The sequence below is a fragment of the Delphinus delphis genome, chromosome 15, assembly GCF_949987515.2.
Source record: "Delphinus delphis chromosome 15, mDelDel1.2, whole genome shotgun sequence".
NCBI classification, from domain to species: Eukaryota; Metazoa; Chordata; class Mammalia; order Artiodactyla; family Delphinidae; genus Delphinus; species Delphinus delphis.
This window is the reverse complement of record NC_082697.1, coordinates 21337106-21364402: the sequence shown is the minus strand read 5'-3', so window position 1 is coordinate 21364402 and position 27297 is coordinate 21337106. Positions and strand designations below refer to the sequence as shown.

Genomic DNA, 27297 nt, shown 5'->3' with positions numbered 1-27297 from the left:
GCAGGGGACCTGGGCAAGTCCCCACCTTCTCTGTGCCTCAGTTTTCTCATCTGTAAGAAGACGAGGGTGATAGTGGTTACTTCCCAGGTCGTATTGGGGATTCAGTGAGATATTTTATTAAAGAAACACCTCTACAGGGCTTCCCTGGTGGCGCAGTGGTTGAGAGTCCGCCTGCCGATGCAGGGGACACGGGTTCGTGCCCCGGTCCGGGAAGATCCCACATGCCGCGGAGCGGCTGGGCCCGTGAGCCATGGCCGCTGAGCCTGCGCGTCTGGAACCTGTGCTCCGCAACGGGAGAGGCCACAGCAGTGAGAGGCCCGCGTACCGCAAAAAAAAAAAAAAAAAAAAAAAGAAACACCTCTACAAAATGGAGTGACATCTGATATACGCTACAATGTGGATGAACCTGGATAACATTATGTTAAGTGAAAAAAGCCAGTCCCCAAAGACCACATATTCTATTAGTCCATGTATGCGAAATACCCAGAACAGGCAAATCTATAGAGACACAATGCAGATTGGTGGTTGCCAGAGGCTGGGGGAAGGGGGAGTGACTGCTTCGTGGGTAAAGAGTTTCCTTTCGGGGAGATGAAAATGTTTGGGGACTAGATAGAGGTGGTGGTCGCACAGCATTGTGACTGCACCAAACGCCACTGACTTGCGCACTTTAAAATGGTTAATTTCATGTTATGTGAATTTCACTTCAATTACAGCTAAATGAATGAATAAATAAAAAGGAAACATCTTTATAAGCACATACTTGGTGTCAGGCAGTCACTTTATAAATGTTAACGCATTTAATCCTTACAACAGCCTTATGAGGTGGCGGTTATTATTATCCCCATTATAGAGATGAGGAAACTGAGGCACAGCATCTCCAGGCACTTTGCACATAGTCAGTGCTCAAAAGTGTTAGCTATTGTAATTGTTATTGGGTGGGTCATCAGACAGGGCTGGGCAGGGGCCCCACCTGGGTGAATGTGCTTGTGTGTCCCTAAAACTCAGCATTGAGTGGGCGTTGAGGCCCTATTGTGTCCCGAACACTGAAACAGGCTCTTCACCTGCGTGAGTTCATTTAATCCTCAAAAATAAGCCTTTAAGCAATGACACATGTGGGAACCGAAGCCCAGAGAAGTGCAGCAACTTACACGAAGCCACGCAGCAAGTCAGGGTGGAGCTGCAACTTGGCATCTGCATCTGTAAATCCTGGGCTTCACCCTCCCCCAGCCCCTCTCTCTCCTCTTGGTCCCCTGCCCCTTTTGCCCACGCATCAGCACTCCAGCGTGCAGAGCATGGTCTGAGGAGCCTGAGGCTGCAGAGGTGAAAGCAGCTTCTGATTGGATCGGATGGAGGCCCTTGACGAGGGGTTCTCCCCATGCAGGAGAGTAAACAGCTCCCAACCAAGGACAGTATTTCTTTGATGTCTCCTATTTCATTCAAAATGCATGAATTCTGTATTCTATGCCATAATATATTCATGTTTGTTTTAATACAAAAACAGTGCTCTGTCCCCAGTTGGGGGGAGGGAAACCAATGCCTCAGGAAGTCACTGCCCTGGTCTGAGCAGCACAGCACAGAAGGGAGCCCTCCATTCATTTCTTTGGTCATTCATTCTACTAGCGTGCATTCGGGCCTCCTCATTCCTGAAATGGGTGTTAGCCCTCCCCATGCACAAGGCACACGGAAACTTACAGCGAATCAGACAGGATGCTGCCCCGTATAGGTGAGTGGCAGGAAAGGCTTCCAGGTCTATGGGCCAGAGTGAGCAAGGTCTTGGAGGTACCAGCTAAAGGTGAATCGTGGGGGACTGGGCCAGCGGCCCAGGAAGCCAGAGCCGGGGACAGTGGTGGGGGTGGTTGCCCACTGATGCCCACTGGTGTCAGCTGGACCTGCATCCCAGGCCCTTCTGATCAAGAAAAAAGTTTCTGCTCGGTGCTGCTCTGAATTTAATGCCTAACTCTCGCCAGTCTCCCTTGTTAATGAGAGGAATGGGGACTGAGGCGCGTAGCCTTCAGCAGGCAACCTCCCCTGGCTAGAATTTACGAACGCTGTTTGGTTTTCGTAGTGTTTATTTGTACTGTTACCCTCTCTTTATGGCACGTGTTGCTGATTTTCCATTTATGGCAGCAATAAAAGTCTCCTTTTAAGCTGAATTCTCCTTTTAAGCTGAATTTATTTAGTAAAAAGGGAAAGATGCTTTCGAAACTAAATATTAAGTAAATGATAGTGCAGTGGTACCGGGATCCTACAGAAATGGTAAAGGTGGTCCCCCAAAGGTTGGACTTGGGAAACTCTGCTTCTGGTATGCCCTTTCCTGTCTTGAACACCCCCAGCTGTGCAAACCCCATCAGTGTTTAAGTCCAGTCATGTCCCCACTTCCCAGAAGCCTGACTCTCCAGGCAGACATGGGCCTGCCCTTTCCTCTCTTAGCACGTGCACCTCCATCCAGAGCTTCTGCATGCAGTTGTGCCCTGCACCTCTCTGTGCACTATGATTCATGGCTCTGTGAATGGTGCACACCCTGAACAACTGTACGTGCCGATCCAGGCTCAGTCCCAGCTCTTGTCCAGACTGTTCTGTGTGTTTGTCACTCCTGCAGAGTGTGGGCCCCTTGAGAGTCAGGGCCTGACCTAAGCATCTTAGGAAGCCCAGCACAGGGCCTAGCTCAGGGTAGGAGTCCCTGAAATTTGATCTCTTTCATTCCTTCTGCAGGGAGCCCTTGAGCCCCTGCTGTGTGCCCAGCCCCCCATCTTCCCAATAAGGCATATTGCAGTTCCTCAAGCTTTGGTACAAAATGCATTCCCTGTCACTTCTTGAGAAGGGGAAACCTGTCCACTCCAAGATGAAACAGCCTTCGTTGACTCACACCTCGATCCCTGTTGCTGCAGGCCGCCTGCCAGAAGCTGGGGGCAGCCCAGGAGGAAACGAAGAGAACCTCAGGTGCCTCCCCTGGGTCCATCCCAGGGCAGGTGCCCTGCACCCATCCCTTCCAGCCTCCCCATTCCCTGGAGGCTTTTCCATCCCACTCATTTAGGTTTTCCTCTTACGGACATTTTACATCCCCTGATTTCAGGAGCTCTGGGAGACTCGCCTGTGAGCTGGGGCTTCCTTGTAAACACTCCCTCTGCAGCCCTTTTCCCTATTCTGCCTCCCAGCTGGGAGTTCCCGGGACTGCAGGCCTTCCTGACCCTGTGTCACACACCCTTTTGGCCCCGGCACCCTGCTGAGCTGGGTAGAGAGCAGCCTTTCTGGAAATGGCCCTCAGTGAGTCACACTTTTTATTTTTTGAATTTAATTTAATTTTTAAAATAAATCTATTTATTTTATTTTTGGCTGCGTTGGGTCTTCGTTGCTGCGTGCGGGCTTTCTCTTGTTGCGGTGAGCAGGGGCTACTCTTCGTTGAAGGCTTCTCATTGCGGTGGCTTCTCTTGTTGTGGAGCACGGGCTCTAGGCGTGTGGGCTCAGCAGTTGTGGCTCACGGGCTCTAGAGCACAGGCTCAGTAGTTGTGGTGCAGGGCTTAGTTGCTCCACGGCATGTGGTATCTTCCCGGACCAGGGCTCGAATCCATCTCCCCTGCATTGGCAGGCGGATTCTTAACCACTGTGCCACCAGGGAAGCCCTATTGATACATTCTTATGTTCATACTATCTTCTAAATTGAGTGTGGACCTAACTGAACAGCCATCTCAGTTTGGACTAGCTGTGTTTCAACTCTCCACAGCCACATGGGGCTCAGGGCCACCATACTGGACAGCTCAGATTTAGTGGAAAGTTGCCTTGTGGCACAGACCCCTGAAAACACACCGCTGCAGGGCTGGGAAGCCGCGGGAGGTGTTTTTTAAAAAGTTGTGGTTAAGATACGCATAATGTAAATTTCACCATTTTCACTATTTTTCGGCGTACGGTTCAGTGGCATCAAATATAATCAGGTTGCTGTGCTGCCATCACCACTGTCCACATCTGGGAATGTTGCGTCATCCCGAAGTGTAACTCTGTACCCATTAAACAATGACTCCCCCATCCACCCTCTTCCAGCCCAAACGTTCTGCTTTCTGTCTCTGTGAGTCTGACTACTTTAGGAACCTCATGGAATCATACAGTATTTATCCTTTTGTGCCTGGATTATTTCACTTAGCCTGATGTCCTCAGGGTCCATGCATGTTGGAGCACGTGTCAGAATCTCCTTGCTTTTTTTAAGACTGAATAATATTCCACTGTGTGGAGGGGCCACATTTTGCTTATCCATTCATCATTGGAGGTTTCGAGTAAGCAGTGACTCAATATGTCCTGGCAAGAGATGGGGCCTGAGATAGGGATGACCAAGGGGCCCTTGGGGCAGCACTGGTTCTCTCTGCTCTGCCCCCTTTGTCTCTCTCTAGCTCCAGTTCTGCCTTGGTTCCCCTGACTAGGGCATGCCCCTACCGCCAGTCCCCAAGGGGAATCCTGCTGTCGCTCTGGCAAAGACTTATGGGTGGGCTAGGGTCCAGTCCATGCAGGCTTCCTGGACCAGAGGGTCTGGGATGGGGAACCTGAGCTCAGAGATGGAGGGAGGTGGGGCCTGAGCTGGGGTCACCTTGGTTGACAAGCCCCTCAGGACCTGTGTGAATCCCCCTGGCTTGGCGGGGGGACAGCTGTTGGGAGCAAATGAGGAAGGAGAGGAGGTACAGGACTGATGGATGAGAGGTCTCGTGGTCCAGGTGTGAGTGAAATACAGATGTTGCATCCACCGTATAATCTGATGAGGCTACAAAGGAGCATCTTTAAAAATCTTTCTGGTGATGGTAGAATTTTGAGCTAGAAGGTGAGAGAAGGGAGTGCTATTTGGTGAGCACCTACTATGTGCTGGGCGTGAGGCATATGTTGCCTTGTATAACCCTCTCCCTCTCATTCTCCCCTTTCTTCAGCTAAAGAAACTGAGGTTCAGAGAGGTAAAGGGGCTTATCCAGCTCACACAGCTAGGGACTAGAGGAAACAGGGTTCGAATCCAGACCTGAGGCCAAGCCCTAGGTGTGTGTGCTGAACCAGGGCCTGAAAGGTTAGGAAGAAGGTTAGGGTCCTGCTCTTGAAGGGCGGGTGAGATCTTCCAGGTCATCCCCTGCCTTTCCCAGAAGCCAAAGTCAGTGCCTCAGGCCAGGGTCACGAGCTGTTTCCTGCAGATGACGCCCTGTTAACCAGTCCTGGGGTTAATTAATACAATTAAAAGCAGAAAGGAAGGAGATGTTGCATTCAATGGAGTCCCTTTCTCATTCTCCTGTAGAATCCTAATTTGTGGACAGTGGTTTTAATTGTCTTCCCAGCGAGCCTAGCCCTGCTCGGGCCCTGGGGCTGGAGAGCACAACTGCATCCTTTTCAAAAATCTATAATTAGGGCTTCCCTGGTGGCGCAGTGGTCGAGAGTCCACCTGCCAATGCAGGGGACGCGGGTTCGTGCCCCGGTCCGGGAAGATCCCACATGCCGCAGAGCGGCTGGGCCCGTGAGCCATGGCCGCTGAGCCTGCATGTCCGGAGCCTGTGCTCCGCAACGGGAGAGGCCACAACAGTGAGAGGCCCACATACCGCATACCGCAAAAAAAAAAAAAAAAATCTATAATTATACCAGCCTCCCTAGGCATGGGCTGCGAGGAGTTAACTGAACAGAGAGGGGGTGCTCAGGGGTGGGAGGATGTCGGAGAGGATTTTAATGTCCCGAACTCAGCAGGGATGCTGACGAGGAGATGGGGTGGCGTAGGGAGTTGGGGATGGGGGATGGGGTTGTCTGAATGGTGGAGGGAAGGAGGTTGGGGAGACTGGGAAGAGGGGCTGTAGGAGCATGGTCTAGAAGTTATGAGCTCTCACTCCTCAGTCCTCTAGATCTGGGTTCATATGTAACCACTTACTCACCCTGTGATCTTGGGCAAGTCACTTAACCTCTGTGAGCCTCAGCTTCCCCATCTGAAATATGGGGATGGTAATGATCACACCTACCCCATAGCATCCTGGTGGGGGCATGAGAAAATATGTGTAAAGAGCTTGGCAGAGGGCCTGGCAAGGACTCCATATTTCTCAGAGATCATCATCATCCTCATCAAAACTAATGTGGATCAGGCTTCCCTGGTGGCGCAATGGCTGAGAGTCCGCCTGCCGATGCAGGGGACGCGGGTTCGTGCCCCGGTCCGGGAAGATCCCACATGCCGCAGAGCGGCTGGGCCCGTGAGCCATGGCCGCTGAGCCTGCGCGTCTGGAGCCTGTGCTCCACAACGGGAGAGGCCACAACAGTGAGAGGCCTGCGTACCAGGAAAAAAAAAAAAAAAAAAATTAATGTGGATCACCTTCCAGTGTCGGGTGCTGATGCCACGTCCTCGTCACAGAGTTAGGAGAGGGAGCAAGAACATCTTGCCGATTAGGGCTGCCCACTTTCAGTGGATGTAGGAGAAACTGAGTTCCCCATCTCTGGAGGTGTGCAAGTGGGATACAGACATGTGGAGCCTGGTGACTAAACTCAACCTGATAATTCAGAACAAATTCTGATGGGAGCTGACGGACCCCTGGGTCTTGGTCATGCCTGCTGGTCAGACCCAGGTTCAAATTCCAGCTGTGTGTGTGTCTTGGGCAAATGATGTCACCTTTCTGAGCCTCATTTTCCTCATCTGTCTAACGGGAGTGAGTGGATTAGAGACTGTTAGAGACGATGTCTGCACCATGCTAGGCGTGCAGTAGGTGCTCCGTAAACGGTGGACGATGATGATGATGATTTGTGGCTGCACCGCGCGGCACGCAGGATCTTAGTTCCCCGACCAGGGGTTGAACCCATGCCCTCTGCGGTGGAAGCTGAGTCTTAACCACTGGACCACCAGGGAAGTCCCTATTACTATCATTTTTAAACAAGGCTCCCTGGGTTTCCCTCCTTTCCTCCTTGGTTCACACCATCCCTTTTATCCTCCTTGGCTTGTCAGCATCCACGCCTCCTTCAGGGCCTGGCTGAATGACCAGGCCACCTCCTCCTCCCTCCAGAGTCCCCTTCTCCCCCAAGTAAGAGGGACCCCTCCCCTTCCAATGCCCAAACCATGGCTCTTAGGACATACATCACTTTCTCCCTCAGGCCGTCTGAGCTGGTGGGGGTCTCAGACCGTGAGGTACAACCCCCATTGTATACAGGAGCAATCTGAGGCTCAGAGAGGGGGAGAAATTCTCCCAAGGTCACACAGCAAGTCTGTTGGCAGAAACAGGCTCAGTCCCTCCTCCCCAGCTCAGTCCTGTGCTCCTGGCAGTTATCTGCACACAGCTTCTCTCTGGGGGGAAGGGGCTTCCTTGGGGTGGAGCCCAGACAAACCTTCGTGTTGCTGCCTCTGGAACAAGAAGACTCAGATACGCCATCAAATGTCTAGAGCCTCGGTTTCCCCACTTGTCCTGAGGATGCATTGCCCCCATCACCACTGAGGCTGGAGTCAATGGGATCCTGAGGGAGCCTCCCCCAACCCATTCCACCAAGTGCCTCCAGGCAGGGTCTGAGGGGATCAGAGCCCACGGTGGCGAGGAAGAGCTGGTGGCTACACCTGCAGACAGCTCTCCTGGCTCCCAGGAGTTCTTGGAGCTGGGTTCTCCCTCCATTCTCCCAGCCAGTGCCCCTCCCCACTCCAGCTCAGGACCATCTGGCCCACCTGGGGATGGGGGGAGCAACACCCCCTCTGGAAAGCCTCCCTTGATTGCCTCAGCCTGGGTGAAATGCCTCCTCTGTACCCACCCAGACCTTTACGCTCAGAATAAAACAGACTCCCCACCCTGTCCCAGAGGAAGGGTCCTCTCCAGGACCTTCCAAGGCAGGGTTGGCCATTTGGGACTGTTCCTTTTTAAGAAAGAGCCCTCTGCGAGTAGCATGGCCTTGGGAGTCAAACAGTCCTGGATTCAAATCCAAGCTCTGCCGCATGGCCTTGGAAGGGTTACCACCCTATGCTGGGCCTGGGCCGCCTCCTCTGAGCAATTGGGACATGTGAGGGAGAGGGGAGCGAGGCTGGCACAGCGTCACCACCTGCCAGGACACCCGCCGTACGTGGCAACTGAGCAGTGGGAATGTGGCTAGTCTAAATTGAGATGTGTTGTAATCATGTAAAATACATGCTGGATACCCAAGACTTAGCACAAAAAAGAATGTAAAATATCTCATTAATAATTTTATACCTGTTGAAATAATTTTTTGATATCTTGGGTTAAATAAAATAAATGATTAAAATTAATTTCATCTGTTTAAAAAAATTGTTACTTTTTAAAATACGGCAATAGAAAATTTAAAATGCCGTATGTGTGTTGCCTGCGTGGCTTGCATCTGGTGTCTGTCGGACAGTGCCCTCTAGAGGACAGTTATTGGGATCCGGGTTGGGGGATAAGGGCTGTGTGTTGGGGGTGAGAGGGCCTGAAGCCTGACCTTGCTGACCCCTGGCTGCTGAGTAGCCCCAGGCCAGATACTGCCCGCTCTGAACCTCATTTTCTGCATCAGTAAGAAGAGCTGGTGGGCCAGGGTCAGGGTTTTTCAGTCAGCTGGGGGAGCTTGTGGGCAGGGGGAGGCTGAGTGAGGGTGGATGGAGGCTGGCCCTTCCCCGGGTCACCCTCATGGAAACCCCACCCAAGGACAGCCCATCTGTGCCCTTCCTTCCACCCATGAGACCCAGATGTACCATTTCCCATCCTCCTGTCAGACAGATGTGCTTCCTCCACTCAGCCATCTCTGGGAGGAGAAGGGCCGTGGCTGAGTCATGCAGGCCCAGGCTCCAGGGCTGGCTTCGCCCTTCCTAGCTCTGTGATCCTGGGATGAGCAAACCCCCCACCCCCCAGTAGCTCTGGACTCCCTTTCTCCATTTGCAGGAGGGAGAAGTGTGGGTACTTTCTGATTCCCATGGCTCAGGCAGTGGCACCTGGAGAGGGTCACAGCTGTGTCCCTCCCACTGTCTCTTGGCCAGCAGGGTCACACTGCCGGTTACCTTGGATCCAACTAGGGGGCCTCACCACTCTCCTCCTTCCTCTGTTTGCAAAGGGTACCGGGTGGGCAGGGGCCCGGATCAAAGCCGAATCTGGCTGTCCCAGAACCGGGGGCCAATGGCTCGCTCTGATCACCTCCCAGCCCTCCTGGTGGCTCGGTCCTCAGCGGCCCCCTTCAGTCCTGCTTGAGTTGGCAAGTCAGCATCAGAGCAGGCATGGAGGGCTGAGCCTGGCCTGGGACCCTCGGACAGGGCCCCTCCTGCCTGTGGATGCTGCTCCACCAATGACAAGCCAGGTCTGCTCATTTGTTTATTCAAAAAGTATTTATTGAGCACCTACTATGTGCCAAACTGGGGATATATCAGTAGACAAGACAGGCACCGCCCCTGCCTCCTGGAAGGGAAAGCAGACCATAAACATAAATATTAGCTGTGCTGTCCGATACAGTAGCCGTTACCTACAAATGGCCATTTACATTTAAATTTAAATGAATTTAAATGGAGTAAAACTTAAAATTCAGTTCCTCATTCACACTGGTCATATTTCAGATGCTCAATAGATACATGTGGCTGGTGGCTACTGTATTAGCTCAGATATAGAACATTTTCCTTGTCACAGAACATTCTAGTGGACAGCACTGTTAGTATGCGGGAAGGGAAGAGGGATTTGAAGCACTGGGTTGGGGCAAAGGATGCAGTTTGTTTGTTTGTTTGTTTTTTTAATACAAATTCAATTTTGCAATTTTCTTTTCATTTAAAAAAATTTTATTTATTTGTTTATTTTGGCCGTGCGGCTTGTGGGATCTTATTTCCCCGACCAGGGATCGAACCCAGGCCCTGGCAGTGAATGCGCCCGAGTCCTAACCACTGGACTGCCAGGGAATTCCCAGGGATGCAGTTTTAAGTGAGGTGGTCAGGGTAGGCCTTGCTGAGGAGGTGACATTTGAGCAGAGTCCTGAAGCAGGGGAAGGAGGGAGCCATGTGAGAATCTGGGGGAAGAGCCTTCTAGGCAGAGGGAACAGCACGCGCAAAGGCCCTGAGGTAGGATCTCAGCTGGAACGTTGGAGAAGCAGCAAGGAGGCCATCGTGTCAGGAATGGAATGAGCAAGTGGAAAAGTAGCTTGAGGACAGAAGAGACGGGGATTGATTTGTGTTTTGCCAAATTACCTCTGGCTGCTGTGTTGAAAATAAATTGTCGGGGAGTGGGCAGGGAGGTCAGTGAGAAGGCTCCCCTACTGTTACGGGTGAGAGGTGGTGACAGCTGGCCCAGCATGGGGCAGTTGGAGTGGGCAGAAGGGACCAGATTCAGGAGATGTTCTGGAGGCAGAACCCATGGGATTCCCCAGAGATTGAAAGGGGGTGTAAGAGGAAGAACGAGGGAGGCAAGGGCAACTCTACAGTTTGGGGCCTGGGCACCTGGAAGGCAGAGGCGGGTGGGCAGGTACCTTCCTCCAGGAGCCTGCTGCCCAGCTCTCAGCTGACGGCACACCACGCCTGGCTTGTGTTCAGTAACTCCAACAACACCCATTCTTATTAAATGGGCCTTGTTATGCAACAGCGGCCAGTCCCTCCCGAACCTCAGAGGATGTGGGCAGCCTGAATGCATGACCCTGGAGGTCAGGGATGTCACAGACTTTCTCTTAGCCCAGAGACTCGTTGCTGGAGTCAGGCTCCACTTGGAAACCCTCTGTGCAGAGCAGAAAAAGCAACTTATCAATCCCGAACCTCCCAAAGCCCTCGGGATCGTGGGGAGGGAGTGGAGGGAGGTGGCCCCAGAGCAGCACCCCCGCCCCCAGTCAGACTCTGTCCTCCTCCTGCCCTGAGCTGAGCGGTGCCTTGAGGGACCACCGGGGCTGCAAGGTGGGCTTGTCTGCCCGCTGGGTCAGGGTGTCTGGCGGGCTGCAGCAGCAAGGTGGGCATGGGATCGGGGCACTGATGGATGCAGCATTCCCTGGGTGACCTGCCTGTTGCCAGGTGTCTTTCCAGGGTGAGAAAATCTCTCCTGAGAAGAGGAAAGGATTCTAATGACATCTCAGGACAGTATTTGTTTGGAGAGACGAGTGTCAGAACATATGGTGGGGAGCGGTGCTGGGCCGCACTGAGCCGGGATTTGTTTTCTCTTACCTGCCAGCCTGGTGGGCATGGCAGTGGGTGGGGCTCCTGCTGGGTCCCAGGAACCACCTGCTGTGGGATTTGGTGGGCGAGCTGGACCCTGCTGGAGGGATGGGGGGCACATGTGTCTCCCACCGCCTCCTGGGGCTCTTGAGAGGATGGAGGATGTATCACACCTACGAGGTGCCAGGAGATGTGTAGCCACAGGAGAGCTGGTCCCTGTTCTCATGCAGCTTGCACAGGCAGTGCAGGCAGTGAACCGATGCAAGACCGTGACCATTCCCCAGGCAGGTGGGAGCTGGGGGGTTGAGGGGAACCTACCCACGTGGTCAGGGAAGGCCTCTCTGAGGGGACCAAGTTTCAGCTGAGCTTTGAGTGACTTGCTGGACGAAGAGGGACCAGGGGAAGAACATTCCAGGCATTGGGAACAGCGAGGGCAAAAGTGAGGTGAGAAAGTGAGGCATGTCCACAGGACAGAATGGAGACCAGGGGGAGGTGGGCAGGGCTTGCCCCCCAACCTGGTGCAGAGGGGACCCGAGGAAGGGTTCCGAGGGGGCCGGGGAGGGGGGTAGGTCTGATTTGGTTTTGCAAAGACGGTGCTGAACGCTGTGCCCTGGGGTGGGGAATGATCCAGGATGGGGGCAACTGGAGAAATCGGGGAAGAACTGATGAAAACAGCAGCTTCCTCCCTGGCCTCCTTGCTCACACCTTCCAACCAAGCCCTCCTCGGATCCATCGCTCCCTTCTCGAGAATCTGGTGCCCGCGGGCTCCGGGATCAAGGCCCAGCTGTGTGGGGCCTCCGGGGCCCCGGGCCTACGCCTTCATCCCCAGGTGTGGCCAGCTGCCGCCGCACAGGCCTCTGCGCAGCCTCGCGGAGCTCGTCTAGGTGCCCCACCTGCAGCCAGGCCACACCCGCCCGCAGGCGCGGCCGCTCCCTCTCTCTCAGCTCCAGCCCCCGCACCAGCCCCGGGCCGCCGGCCCCGCTGTTTCCTGAGCCCCGGCCACCCCTCCCCCGGTTTCTCCGCACAGCCCTGTTCACAGAGACGCCCCACGACATGACGGCGCGGACGGGCGAGGACGTGGAGATGGCCTGCTCCTTCCGCGGGAGCGGCTCGCCCTCCTACTCGCTGGAGATCCAGTGGTGGTACGTGCGGACCCACAGGGACTGGACGGACAAGCAGGGATGGGCCTCGAACCAGGTACCGCCCCTGGGGAGACTTCCGAGTGGGGCTGGGAGAGCCCTGGCCCACCCACCCCCGGGGAGGAGTGTGTCTCTGACCCTCATCTCCTCGGAGGGGCGTGGGCCCCGGCTACGTTCGTCCTCTGAAGCCCCCAGCTGTCTCCTTCCCTGTTTCCCGGAACGGAGGCCTGTTTGTGGGGAGGGGCAGGGGGCGGAGCCAGGCTGAGCTCTTGGGATGGGCCCAGTAAGAAGGGCCTTCCAAGGAGTAGAGTCCCTCGCTTCGTGTACAGGTGGGGAAGCAGGCCAGAGGGACAGAAGCTGTCACACACACGTGTACATGCATGCCTTTCCACATACGTGCAGGCACACGAGGCCGCCCAGTCACGGCACACACATTCACCTCTGCACTCGTACACGCTCCCACGCACACACTGTGCCAGCCTGCGGCGGGGCGCGGGGGAGCGGGTGGCGGAGTGCAGACGCTATTGGTGTCCCCGCCCACGTGCCGGGTAAGCACCGTCCCCTGCCACCAGCCCCGCTGCCAACACTGCTGAGGGTTTTCTCTGGACAACAGAGCCTGCTGGCCAGCAAGGCAGGCTGGAGGAGCGCCCCATCAATGACTGACGGAGTTGGAGGGTAAATACCCCAGCTCCCTTGCTCCTCCGTTGGGATAACTGAAGAGCATCCTCCTCCCTTTCCCCCAGGTGCCCAGTGGGAGTAAGTTCCAGTTGCCCAGGGGGGTAACTGGCTTGATGACATACCCATTATTGACTTCCTTCCCTCTTTTGTCTCACTCACTCATTCCTCTCCTGATGTTTCCTGGGATCACCTACCAAATAAACCACTTGCACCTGAATCTTTGTCTTAGGGTCTGCTTCTGGGGGAACAAACTAAGACACTCTCATTCTTACGCTTGTGTATATGTAACTATTATGCAAACACATGTGTCTGCCCACCTGTTCACTTATGAACACTTACATGACGCACCTTCATAGGCACATACGGGCATGCTCACACGTTCTTGCATGTTTCATGAAATGGCCTCTAACATATTCACAAATATATATTAAACTCATCTAGCTCCTGGAGGTGTCAACCCCCCAGCACACAGGCTCAGAGGACTCCAGTGGTCAGAGAAAGCCCTTAGGCAAAGAGTTGCAGGCTTTGTAGTTGGATGTCTCTGGGGTCAGCTTGCCGGGGGATAGTATGTGGGCAGGGCTCCGACAGCGTCTGCTGCAAACACTCCTGAAAACACAACACATTCACAGATAGAGAGATGCAAGTGTACAGACAGACACTCCGACAGACACACCAAGCCCGAATAACATTTTTGCCTGTTCACACGTACCCTCCCTGTATATCCCTAAATACCGTATATATCAGAATGTGTAGCACATGCACAGTCAGTTTTTTAGGCATCTCCTTTATCTTCCTTTGCTCTGACTCACCTCCATGCCCTGAGTGGACATAGAGCTGAAGGACCCCAACCTCTAGACCCGTAGTCCCCAGAGCATCACTTGCGGTTACGAGAATCTTAGCCATTGCTCGTATCCCCACCCCGTGATCCTAACACATTGTCTCTGTTTTCTCCACCCTCCCGCTCCCAACAGCTAAAAGCATCTCAGCAGGAAGACGCAGGGAAGGACGAGACCAAAATAAGTGTGAGTTTTGGTAATGACTTCTCACAAGGGCTCTAATGGAGGACACAGCTGTAATTTAAAAAAAAAAAAAAAAATCCAGTTCAGCAGGGAACTTGGGCAAGAAGATGGAGGAGAAGGAAAAAAGAAGGGTGAAAAATTGGCCTGGCTCTGTTTTTGAAAAGCCAGAGGTTTTTCAAGTTCATTGAATGACAGGCACAAACCAATGACAGGGGGCGAGAAGACGCATTCTCTCCTGTTGGGGCCAAGGCTGTGTGCCTCCCTGATGCTTCATGTCTGTCTCAGCAGCATTTTTTATTTGGGGAACCAACAGGGTATAATGAGACTGAGCCGGCTTTTTTTGGCCCATCACGAATGACTGCTGTGGCATCTCATGGTCACTTGGGTCATCTGGCTCCAGACGTGAGGCAGGACAGGGGGACTACAGCTGAAGGATTTCAAGACTGGCCGGGCCTTCTAATGCATTGACTCATTTTATCGTTGCTCCATCTCTATGGGGAAGGGCAAGCTTTCACCCATTTTACAGGTGAGGCAACTGAGGCTTAGAGGGGTCAAAGCCTTGCTGGAGGTCGTGACTTGGCTGAGCTGCCTCCAGCTTTTTGTCTTCAGGCTACGCTGGAGCCCAGTGAGGTGGGGCACCCAGGGGACTCAAGGATTGACAGTTTTTGTAGAGGAGGGCACCCAAAGCAGGGCCTGGTAGAGGCAGGCAGGATCGAGAAAAGAGACTGTGTAGAGGGGACCGGCCTGGTGACACATGTGGCCATGGGACCAGGTTGGGTTTGTGCACGGGGCATGTGGTCAGCCTGGCAGGAGGTTAGAAGTCCACTGGACACATACTCAGAAGATGCAGGTGCCCGCCGGGGTATGAATGTGCATGTGTGGGAGTGACCTCCAAAATCACTCTTTTCTGTTGCTCCTTCTGAAGTCCTTCAAGGACCTGCGGGGGAGCTCGGGACCCCAAGGCCAGTTAGATGCAGAGGAGCTCCCTGAGCGGAAGTCACAGTGTAAAGAGTGGGCATCGGGAGGCATGAGGTGCTGTGCCAGGCACTGGAGGTGGCAGAACGGAGGCAGGGAGGCCAGGAGGGAGGCTCCCACAGAGGCTCAAGCAGGAGGTAGGCAGATGACAGGCAAGGGCCTTCAAAGCACCATTTGTGCAGTCTGCCCGGGGCCTTTCTGAGTTGCGATCTGGAAATTTGAGCCATTTCCAGCTCAGGACAGCTGCTGGTCCACCCTCTCTAAATCCCTAGCCCTCACCCTAACCCTCTCTCTCTGCCAAGGGCACACCCATACGTAATACCCCATTTCTTGCCCAAACGCCCATCAGTTAAGCCCAGGAAGGTAGAAATCGGTGTGTGTATTAATATACCCCGTTCATGGCAACTCTCTCGCCGATGATTTTGTTTGGGGTTTAAGGAGCGTCTCAGGCACAGGAGAGAATAATCTAATTGACTTAGAGGATTAGAATTCAGGCTGTTGGGCCCCACGTGAGGGGAATGCGAAGGTGCTAACTAGTTAAATAAAATAAATGTGCTCAGCATGACTGTGCAATCCCCCCCACCCCATCCTAGCCCCGGCGATTCTTGCACCAGCGGGGGCTCTGGGGCTCTGGGGCTCTGGCTAGGAAACTCACAGACAAGCACAGACCCAGTTCCTTGTGCAGACAGCGTCTTGCACGTGACCGTTCTTAAATACACAGACGCGCAGTTAGTGGACACCTGTAAGCAGAGGCACACCCCGGTTTCCTGCAGCTTAGGAGAAGGCTCAGACTTTTCTCTGCGGGCTTTGAGGTTCTGTGCAACTTGCTCTGCTCACCCTCTGGGCTTTCTCACCTCGCTTGACCCGGCTCACACTGCCTCCTTCCACCCGCTGCCTTCCAGCCTCCCATTCCTTCCACCTCTGGGCCTTTGCACAGGCCAGTCCCTCTGCCTAGAAAACTGTTCCTCTCTCTTCCTTCAGAGCTCAGCTCAGCAAGCCTCCCTGGACCCTGGAACTCAGCCGGCATCCCTCCCTTCTCCCTGCTGGCTGCATTTCTGTCTGCACTTATCCATGCCTGTGAGCATTTGTCTCAGGCCTGTCTTCCCCAGAGACAGTGGGGCTGGGACTGTGCTTGCCTGATTGACTGGTACATTTCCAGAGCCTGGCACAGCGCCTGGCAGGTAGTTATTTATCAGGTGACTGTCACACGTACCCACACACCCCCAGGCCAGTGGCAGTGTAAAGCCAGACACAGATTTTTTTTTTTTTTTTTTTTGCGGTACGCAGACCTCTCACTGTTGCGGCCTCTCCCATTGCGGAGCACAGGCTCCAGACGCGCAGGCTCAGCGGCCATGGCTCATGGGCCCACCCGCTCTGCGGCACGTGGGATCTTCCCGGACTGGGGCACGAACCGACGTCCCCTGCATCGGCAGGCGGACTCTCAACCACTGTGCCACCAGGGAAGCCCCCAGACACAGATTTTGATAAACAGACATGCCAACACTATGTGCGTCATGCCTGTGCATGGATGTGTACAGGGGACGTGCAGCCATGAAGGGACTTGTGTGAAACTATGGGACCTGGGGACCGCAGGCCCTGTATCTGCAGGAGCTAGATGAGCCAGGCAGGAATTCCAGCCCCATAGCCCCATGTCACCTAAAAATCCCGAGTTGCATGGAATAATCTCCCAATTTTTAACTGCTGGGACCTAATTTGATTTTTGAAAAACTGTGAAAACCAAACGGCTCAGTCTCCCCGCTGGTAGCGTCAGCACCTGGGGGGCCTCAGGTTCGGAGGAGGAAGTACAGTGAGTTTCTGGGAGTTTGGTGTGGGCACGGCTCCATGATGGGCTCTGTAACCCATTGGGGCCGCCATGGTGGCCCTGGGCAGGTTGAGATACGGCAGTGCTAAGTGCGGGGGTGCGACAGTGAGGACACAGTGGAGCCAGCCCTGAATGTCACAGGACCTGAGTCCTGGTCCAGCTCTGCCAGTCCCCTGGGCCTCTCTTTCCCCCCTTCACAGCTGTCTAATGAATATATGAAAACACTCTGGCAACTGTGAAATTCCTCCGGATTTGGCCATGTGAATGACAGTGGGTAGTAGAGTGGAAACTTAATATGAGTATTCGAATCACGTGACTCCTATTCCTAGCATGTGTGGAGCAGGGAAAGGAGGCCCAGCTTCTCTACAGGAAATGGGAGGGAATGAAAAGAGCTCAGAGAGATCATTTATATGGGAGGACAGGCATCTGTGATGATGATGATGATAATAATAGTAATGATAAAGCAGCTGACATTTATTGAGTGCCCGCCATATGTCAGGAACCATGATGAGTACTTTACATGAATTATCTCATTTAACTTGGGGCCTGGGAAAGGACCCCCTGGCCTTAAAAGTGTCTCCCTTGGGAGCTTGTGTATGCTGAGGATTCTACCATCAGGGCCTTATTCCTGTGGCTCAGGTAACTTTTGCTCTGTCCATTTTCAAGTTCTGGAAACTTTTCTTTTGACCTAACTGAAGTTCTGTCTTTTGGAATTTAGGTTAATTTCCCCTTAACCAGTTTTGCAAGTTGAGATGGCCCCCGACTTCCTAATTGTAAAATAAGGTGAAATTCTCCACACACCTTTTTTCCCAGGGGGCTTCCCTGCCTTCATTACTGTTAGTTCCTCCTTTGGTCTAACCAAAGTCATTTGTGCTGTAGATTCAGTTCATGTAACCTGTTTCGGTCCAAAATAGCCGTGGGCAGCCTGGGTCTCCATGTACGTGTCGCCTCGTGCTCCAGCCCACTTATCCTAAGCCCCGCCTCCTCTCCAGCTAAGCCCCAAAAGCCAGGTACATCCAAAGTGGCCTCAGGAAACATACTGCAGCCCCCTGTCCCCCAATCTCCATAAATGGTTAAAAGGCAGCTTCATTGGTCAGATCAATCAAGTGGCCCTATAGGTCAAGCCCCTGTTTACCCCGCTTGGCTGCCCCACAGGTATGATACACATACGGATACCGCATCTTTTCTGGTGTGGGGGATGGGGGCTGGGACCACTGGAGCAGCACATGAGGTCTGCATCCTTCACTAAGGATTAACAGGCCAAGTGGCAGGTCATGGTGTATTATGACTTTATTTTCTGCAGTAGACGTTTCTGTATTTTCTTGAAATTCCTGCCGTGATCCACAATATACAAAGGGCATGGAACTCTGAAGTCTGAAAGGGAGGCAAGATTCATGTGGAGTCAAAAATCACTCCATCCATCTTGGAAATCCCTTGAGACATCCGTAGAGCAGCCGGCCTCTGGCTGGGACTGAAAAGATTCCTCTGTGAAGGCCATGGTCACACACTCCCAGTCCCTGCTCTCACGGTACTCCCAGTCAGTGCGGGGGATGGATGTTAATCCAATAATCCCTCATGATAAAAAGTAAAATTACAACTACGACCATCAAAATGAGAAGGAGCGCAGCCAGTAACAGAGGACCTGACCTAGTCTGGTGGGTCTGGAGGGCTTCCTGGAGGAGGTGGAGTGAGGTGAAGTGAGCTCTGAAGTGTAGAGAGGTTGACTAGAAGTAGGGGGAACTTCTCTGGGTGTGTGTGTTGGAGGAACTGCAGGAGGCTGTTGTGGCTGAGGGGAAGGTGGGGATGAGACCCCAAAGGTCCCCCCCAGCAGCCACTGCTGGGAGCCATCAAAGGAAGCGTTCTCAGTTGGGGGCGTTTTGGGAAGATCTGTCTGGCTGTCACGGGAGGATGGATTGGAAGGAGCCAGAGTGGCTTTGGGGAGACCCTGGAGGAGGCTGCGATGTCCTGGCCAGTGCCTGGGGATCTGGATTCTGGAGAGCGGGGAGGGGGCCCAGTGATGTTTAGAGGAAAGGTCAGTGGGATTCAGAGATGGATTTTGCCAGAGTGTGAAAGGAGCAGCGGGGATGACGACTTGGGAAGGTCTAGCTGGAATGGGTGAAGCCCTCTGGGGCCCAGATTTGGGGAGACTCTGGGTTGGGTTCTGGACATGCCAAGGGGCTGGCGGCTGGGTGTTGCTGACGGAGGCACGGGAGTGGCGGAGCTCAGGGCAAGCCCTGGCCTGGGGCAGGGACCCTCTGACCCCTCTTCCCCACCCAGCACCTTCCCAGGGCCACCACGTCACTCCTAGGCTGAGGCCACGTGGAGGAAAGGTCTGGCACCATGGTCGCAAATTAGCATCACCCATTCTTCCTGGCTCGGCTCGGGAGAAAGGTCCCAGCCCGCCCACCTGATGGTCTGTGGGCTCCTGCCGTGTCCAGAAGGGCCTGGGCCGTGGGCAAGCAGGGAGGAGGCTCAGCTTGGTCCTGGTGTGGACTGGCCTTGCCTCTTTCAGCATAATTAGGTGCTTAACTGCACTGCTAAGGCCTGTCGATGCCTGTGCCGAGGTGATTATGACTTACAGCCAGGCTGCCGCCTGGGGGTCTCTTCCCCTCATAGCCTCTCCGGCTGTGTTGGAGGCCTGGCCCGCAGGATTTTTCTGCCCAGTCTGTGAATGTTGAAATCCAACAGGCTGCTCCACCACCCACAACAAGCCTGGGTAGGATGATGGGCCCCCTCCCACAGGAGATGCTTCTGAGGCAGGACTGGGCTCCCCCAAGACATGGAGGGCTGGGGGCCTATGGAATGACGGGGGAGGGGGTAGAAAGACCTGTGGTTTACTGGTTCCGGGAGGCTCCCCAGAGATGTGGTTGAGGCCTGGTCTCTGTCACCAGCTGGGTGGCCTTGGGCAAATCACTTCACCTCTCCGAGCCTCCGTTTTCTGACCCATACAGTGGGTATCCCAGCAGTGCCTACATCATGGGGTTATTATGAGGTTTAAATAAGGTATAGACTATTTAGCGCATCATTTCACAGGGATCAAGCGCTCCATAAACACTAGCTACCAGCAATACCGTGACTGTTGTTACTGTTTTTATTACTTGCCTTCTCCGGATGGTGCTTAAAGGCGCAGACCCCTGGGGCTGGGAGGGAGCAGCCTCTGATGTGTGTCCTCTCCCTTCGTCCTGTTGGAAACCAGCTCCCCGGGGTGCTCGGTTGCGGGTGTGAGGTCTGGGTTTTCCGTTAGACCTGGAGCCCGCGCGGATGTCGCTGGGGTCTGGCTGATTCACAGCTGTATCCCCAGCGCCCAGCTCGGAGTGGGCGCTCGCTAATCGTCAGCTGGATGGATGGATGGATGGATCTAGCCCAAGAAAACCGAGGCCAGGGTGCTGGTGACTTGTCAGGGTCAGAATCAGCCTCCCAGCACTGTCTGCTGTGCTCCCTGTCTCCCTCCTCCTCCCTGAGCGGGGAGGCCACACAGGGGCGACAGGGCAGGAGGGAGCTGGTGCCCAGGCCTTGGCCTCTGGGCCGGGGCTGGGCGGAGAAGGGGGCTGGGCTCGGTGCTCCCTCCCTAGCGCTGCTCCCAGCCTTCACATTATTACTCCATTAGCGCCTTGTAGGGTTGACAAATGAAGGATAATTAATATCCGTGAGGGAAACAGATGTTGAGGTAATTCACTCCCCGCTGCGCATTTGCAGCAGCATCTCCTCTCCTGAGAGCTTGGCAGGGCCGCAGGACCTCTCCGTGCCCTTGGCCAGAGGTGATGGAATCAGCAGGGCTGATGGCCTCCAGCTGGGCCCAGCCCCGGTACCCGGAGAGGAGGGGTCCCCTGCCCAGGCGGGCAGCTGGAAGAGTCTCCCACTGCTTGCTCTGGTGGAAAGGTGGGAAGTTCTGCCTCTGTCCCACCTCCTGCTTCCTGCCGTGCCGTAAGCCCATGCTTTCCTGCCTCGTGGGGGGATGACGACCAGCCAGGAAGGCTCAGAATAAGGGAGGACGGGCCAGGCTCCTTGTGGCTGCCCACTGCTCTCTTCCCTTCTGGAGCCTGGGAAACCCCCCTTGGCCCTGCCAGCTCTGCGTGACCCTCTGTGGGCCTCTGTCATGCCTTTGGAGGGTTAGAGTGCATGGACTCAGGCCTGGGGTCAGTTCCCGGCTCTCAGTTCCCTGACTCAGTGCCCATGGGAAAGTCGCTTCTTTCAGAGCCGTAGCTTCACTGTCTGTAAAGTGGGTAGGATCATATATACATGACCTAAAATCAAAAAGCATAATATCTGGGTACCACTTCATTTGGAGAAAGGAGCTAGAGTGAGACCATTCATTTAACAAATGTTTTTATCGTTATTATTTGCAGGGTACCAGCCTCTGCGATGGTCACTAAGATGAACAAAATAGGTATCATCCCTGCCCTCGTGGAGTTTATAGTTTAGCCAGAGAGAGAAACAAAAATCAAGTAAACAAACTGGTTCTCAAATTGTGATGACTGCTAGGAAAGAAATAGACAGGGAGATGTAATTGAAGGCTTTTTGGAGGAGGTGATGTTGGAGAATGAATGGGAGTCATGGAGACAGCACCCAGGCAGAGAGACCAGAAGGCTGTGAGGCCAGAAGGAGCTTGGCATCTGGGAGGAAGGGGCCAGGGAAGCCAGAGCAGATTAGTGGGGTGATTAGAAGTCACGTGCGTGAGTGCCCGGCCGCACATGAATGCACTCCCTCAGAGACCGTCCTCTTCCTCATCCCGGCCTCCTCACTGCAAGGGTGATCGGCCGGGGTGTCCTCCTCCAGAACTTGGGGTGTGGCAAGAATAGGCAGGCTGGTTGTCTGTCCCCATTGCCCACCCCCCAAGGGGAGAGGGACCAGATGGGCTCAGCACTGGGGCCACAGGTCTGAATCCCACTCAGCTCCATCCTGGCCCTGGCGAGCCTGCAGTGCCAACTGGTGGTGGAATCATCGGGCAGGGGGCCCGTGGCTGGTGGTTGGGGACTTTTCTCCCCTGTTCTGGGTAGGTGGGGCAGGGGCTACAGGAGGTGGGGCAAGGCTCATTTTGGTTGTAAGAAATAAGGGGACAAGGAAGGATGGAAGCCCCCTCCCATTACCACCCCCCCCCCCACTCTATGGGCCCAGCTGTTCTCTTTTTTTTTTCCAGCTTTTTATTTTGAATTGCAGACTCATAGAAAGTTGCAAAAAGAGATCACAGAGTCCCCTGTCTCCTTCACCCAGCTTCCCCAATGATTTATCTTATATGACTGTCCTTTTCTTTCTTAATTGAAAAAAACTCACAGTAGCTTTATGTTTGTGGCAGATTTATTCCTAAGAGCTGTAATCTGAAAACTACCCAAATGTCCAGCAACAGGTGACTGGACAAACAGATTGTGGTATATCCATATGATGGAATACTACACTGCAGTAAAAAAGAACACACTGAGCCGTGCAACATGAAGGAATCTCACTGATACTATGTTGTGTGAAAGAAGCCACACATGGAGGAGTTCAAGAACAGGGAAAACTAATCTATTGCTGATAGAAATCAGACTAGTGGGTAACCCCTTGGGGGTGAGTATTGACAAGGAGGGGCCACAAGGGTGCGCTCCAGAGGGCTGTAAGTGTCCCATGCCCTGCTCTGGATGGTGGTCACACTGGTGTACACGTGAGTAAAATTTCATTAATCTGTGTGTACCTTACTCTATATAAATTATATTTTAAGTAAAATTTTTAAAACCATATCAAATAAATAAACAAGCAAAAAGCCAAAGTACAAAGACAGATGTCACTCTCTTGCTCCCCCCCCAACTGGACAGTTGTTAGCATCCTGATATACTTGTGATCAGCATTTATTTATTTGTTTGTTTGTTTGAGAAACAAAGCTAAGAATTCACTTTGCAGTCTACCCCAGGTCCTCGGCCCTTCCCTGGGCTCCACTCCAGAGACAGCCATGGTGGTGAGGCCACTGTGTTCCCTCCCATCTGTTTTCAAACTTGCACACACACAAGTCATCAAAACCAGTGTAGAGTATTTTCCCGTGTTTCTTTCCAGAAATGGCATCACACCGTATGTAGGAGTTTTGCAATGAGATCTTTTCACTTCCTGCATGTCCCTGAGCTCTAACACGCCTAGTTCTAGCTCATTCTTTTTCACTGCTGTGCAACAGTCCACTGAATGAACTGACTACTGCCTATCTGATCTGTTGATGGCCATTGAAGTTGCTTCTACTCTTTTGCTGTTAACTCCGCGTGCCCTCATGGGAGTGTCTGGGGCCCCACCCACGGAGTGGGCTCCTGTGGCCAGGTCACCGTCTCTCTGTCGCCCCCAGGTGGTCAAGGTGGTGGGCAGCAACATCTCCCACAAGCTGCGCCTGTCGCGGGTGAAGCCCACGGACGAAGGCACCTACGAGTGCCGTGTCATCGACTTCAGTGACGGCAAGGCCCGGCACCACAAGGTCAAGGCCTACCTGCGGGTGCAGCCGGGAGAGAACTCCGTCCTGCACCTGCCCAAGGCCCCGCCCGCAGCGCCCGCCCCGCCGCCGCCCCCCAAGCCCGGCAAGGAGCTGCGGAAGCGCTCGGTGGATGAGGAGGCCTGCAGCCTCTAGACTGATGCCCAGCCCGCCGCCGGCCCGCCCTGCGCCCCTACGGCTGTACCGAGTGCATGAGGAGCCGCTGGACCGCTGGGGACGGGACTGCCCAGGTCCAGCTGCCTCCCCATCCCGAGACCGCCCGTGGCCCCCATGTCGGCCCTCCTCCCACCACCCCTTGGCTCAGCATGTAAGGCCCGCCCAACCCTTCCCCTTCAGACCCTCCCCGTGACCTGGCTCAGAGACGGTGGCCCGGGCACCGAGGGGACAACCGCCCCGGAACGCTGGGGTGGGGCACCAGGCCGGGGCCGGGCTGCCCCCTTGTGTCACCAGCTTCAGTAGAGTCCAGTGTTTCGCTTTGCTTGCTTGTCCCCCATCCCGTCCCAAGCTGGGGCCTCCCAGCCTCACTCCCCCTCCTTCCAACCATCCCCTGCTTGGACCTGGACGTGTGGACAGTGACCCCTCCCCAAATTCGGACTTGAATCTTCTGAGCAGAACTGGGGCCTCTCCTCTGGCAAAGAACTGGGAGCAGAGCCCCCAGGAGAGCCAGTTGCCAGGGTGGCTCACAGGGGCCCTAGGAGGAGAGGGAGACCCCACTGCCTCCAGGTGGGTCCTTCATGTTCAGCCTCCTTATACTAAGAAACAGCTCCCTGCCCGCCCCAGGGCAGGAATCTGCCCCTTCACATGGCAAGTCGGAAGGAGGACCTTTCCTTTCTGACCCCACGGCCCCATGCAGAGTTCTGCACCAGCAGGACCCCTTCGAGGGGCTTCGAGGCTCTCCAGGAGCCCCCTCTGCCAGCTCCTAGTGTCCCAGCCGCCTCCCAGGACCCATGCCGAATCCACCCAAGGGCCTGGGGCTGTTGGGAGCCGAGGGCCCCCCCAGTACCAATCCCCTCACAATTCCTGATCGGGGGCACCCACCCCCTGGTGATTTGTAAATATTTCTATTGGGCCCAACACCCCTTCAGAACTGGCTCAAACCTCTGGCCGCACCTCAGCGATGGAGTTGGGGGACGTGGGAGAGGCTTTGCCTAGGGGTGTGTGGGTTACCCTGTACACATGATCCAGTCCGTGACTACCGGCCAACCTGAATAAAGCGGTTTAAAAAAGCCTCTGGGCAATGTCTTTCTGGGGCATTTGTATCTGGGAGCAGCACCACCAGAGAGGGGCAGGTGGGAAGGGCTTGGCCAGCCCACGCCCCCGCCTCACTCAGCATCTTCTCGCTCCTGCTCTCTGCCCCCCAAGCACAGAAGAAGCACTGGAGGGGGCACAAGAAGTCAAAGGAAAACCAGCCTTTGTCCAGGGCCAATCCAATTACCAGGCACTTGAATTATTCTCAGATTTTGAGATAACTACACATACAGAAGAGAGCATAAAATATGTGTACACTGTTCTGTGAATAAATTATAAAGCAAGTAGGGGTGAGCTACCAGCTTATCAAGCAGCACCCCATAACCGAACCCTCTGCCCAGCCCATGCCTTCCAGATCACCCCCCTCCCTCTTAGAGGTCACCACCACCCTGATTTTTAAGGTCATCCCATTCTCAATGTTCTTTTTACATGTTTACTACCTATATGTATATCATCTTAATATAGTTGAGTTTTGTCTACATTTTTTGAGCTTTATATGCGTGGACTCATACCATATCTAGTCCTTAACGCACTGCTGTATTGTGAGATTCATCCATGTTTCATGTGTCTGTAATTTGTCCATTTTTATTACTGCATGACTATCTACAACTTACCAACTTATTTATCCATTATACTGTTGACAAAAGTTTGTGGTCCTATCTGGGTGCACGATAACTAACAGCACTGCCCCGGGCATGTGAGCATGAGGGTGGACTGGCTGGGTTGGAGGTTTAGGCACTGCACTTTAGGGGTCTCGTTTTCTCCTCAGGTATCACCATCCCCACACTACAGTTGAAGAAATGGGCTCAGAGAGGTTGAGTGGCTCACCCAAGGTCACAAGGTCACAGCTATCGAACCCTGATCTGCCAAGCTGAGCTCCTGCTCCCACTATGCCCTGGGCTCTGGACTCCCCCTGGCTCATCCCAGCCTAGAGTCCCACCCGCCGTGTGAGGGCATGTCAGTTAAGCCTTGGTAGCCACTGTGGCTAGCTGGTGCCTCCTTTGTGCATCTACAGAAATCACGAGCATCACCCACACTGAGCCTGGGGCATCTGCCTGCCCCTGAGCTCCCCTGCCAGCCAGACTGAGCGAGCCTCCCTCAAGGGCAGGGACCGGGAACTGTGGAAATGATGACTGACATTGGCTGAGCACTAAGTGTGTCCCAGGCACTGTGCTGACCGCCACAGCAGCCCCAAAGGGAGGCATGTATCCTGTTTTGAGATGAAGAAACTGAAGTTCAGAGAAGAGTGGGTTGGAGGCTGGCTGGCTGGCTGGATGAGGACATGGATAAACCAGGCTATGAAGCAGGCAGGGCTCTGGACCGGTTGCAGAATCCTTGGGCTGGATGGTCTATGACCTGTGGTCCTTTCAGGCCAGCAGCCAGTCTTTATTCCATGAACATGGTCCCTTCTAGAAATGCCCAAGTGCAAGGCAGACCCTGAAAACCCCAGGTCCCTCTGGGAAGGTCTGGAGGGTACAGGCTCATGCTAGAGTGATAATAATACAGGTCTTGAGCACCTCCTATGAACTAGTGAAAGACTTTCCACAGGAAATCCTGAGGCTCCACAGGATCTCATTTCACCCTCCCCAGGGCTTGTGTCTCATCTCCGGTCCCCTCCCCCTTTAGAGGGGTCCCCACCTCCTTGGAGGGATTTTTCTTGCTCTATTAGGAATGCAGCTCAGGGGAAAGAACAGTGTCTGGGTTAGAATCCTGTCTCTGCCCACCCTTGTTTCAGGACCCGGGGCAAAGCTCTTCATCTCTCTGAGCCTTAGTTTCCTTTTCTGTAAAATGGGAATGCTCCCAGGGAAATGCAAATCAAAATCATAAAGAAATACTACTTTGCACACACTGAGATGGCAAGAATCAAAAAGAGAATAACAAGTGTTGGCAAAGATGTGGAGAAATTGGAACCCTCATACACTGCTGGTAGGATTATAAAATGATGCAGCCTCTTGGGAAAACAGTCTGGCAGTTTCTCAGAATGTTAAACATAGAGTTACCATATGACCCAGCAATTCCGCTCCTAGGTATATACCCAAGAGAACTGAAAACATATGTCCACACAAAAACTTGTACATGAATACTCACTCATAGCAGTATTATTCATAAATAACAGCCCTAAAGTGGAAACAACCCAAATATTCATCAACTGATGAGTGGATGAATAAAATGTGGTGTGTCCAGACAATGGAATATTATTTGGCAATAAAAAAAAATGAAGTACTGATAACATGCTATACTATGGATTATTCTAAGGGATAATCAAAACGTTATTCTAAGTGAAAGAAGCCAGATGCAAAAGGTTATGTATTGTAGGATTCCATTTATATGAAATGTCTAGAAGAGAAAAAAATCTATAGAAACAGAAAGCTCAGGATTTCCCTGGTGGCACAGTGGTTAAGAATCTGCCTGCCAATGCAGGTGACACGGGTTCGAGCCCTGGTCCGGGAAAATCCCACATGCCACAGAACAACTAAGCCTGTGTGCCACAACTACTGAGCCCGCGTGCCACAACTACTGAAGCCTGCATGCCTAGAGCCTGTGCTCCGCAACAAGGGAAGCCACCGCAATGAGAAGACTGTGCACCACAACCAAGAGTAGCAGCTAAAAATAAATAAATTTTTTTAAAAAGACCCCTCCTCCTTTAAAAAAAAAGAAAGCAGACTGGTGGTTGCCAGGGCTGGGGGAAAGGAAAATGGGGAGTGACTACTAGTGGGTATGTGGTTCTTTTTGGGGTGATGGAAATGTTCTAAAATTGATCAGGGTGTTCTAAAATTGATTTACACAACCTGTAAATAAACAAAAAAACCAATGAAATATTAATATACTACATTTTACATGGGTGAATTGAATGGGATGTGAATCATAGTAAAGCTGTTGAGGGAAATGGGACCCTCTTAACGACAGCCCAG

At 53.5% G+C, this 27297-nt stretch overlaps 1 protein-coding gene across 1 annotated transcript in view; it reads left to right on the top strand.

The window, feature by feature from the left end:
- The window catches only part of VSTM2L (V-set and transmembrane domain containing 2 like), a 36344-nt gene extending 11984 nt beyond the window's left edge, over nt 1–24360 (top strand). The window contains exons 2-4 of the mRNA XM_060030808.1: nt 12090–12259; nt 13851–13901; nt 22997–24360. Of these exons, the coding sequence (XP_059886791.1) occupies nt 12090–12259; nt 13851–13901; nt 22997–23272 (497 nt within the window). The 3' untranslated portion in view covers nt 23273–24360. The remainder of the gene's footprint in view (nt 1–12089; nt 12260–13850; nt 13902–22996) is intronic.
- The last annotated feature ends 2937 nt before the right edge of the window (nt 24361–27297 follow it).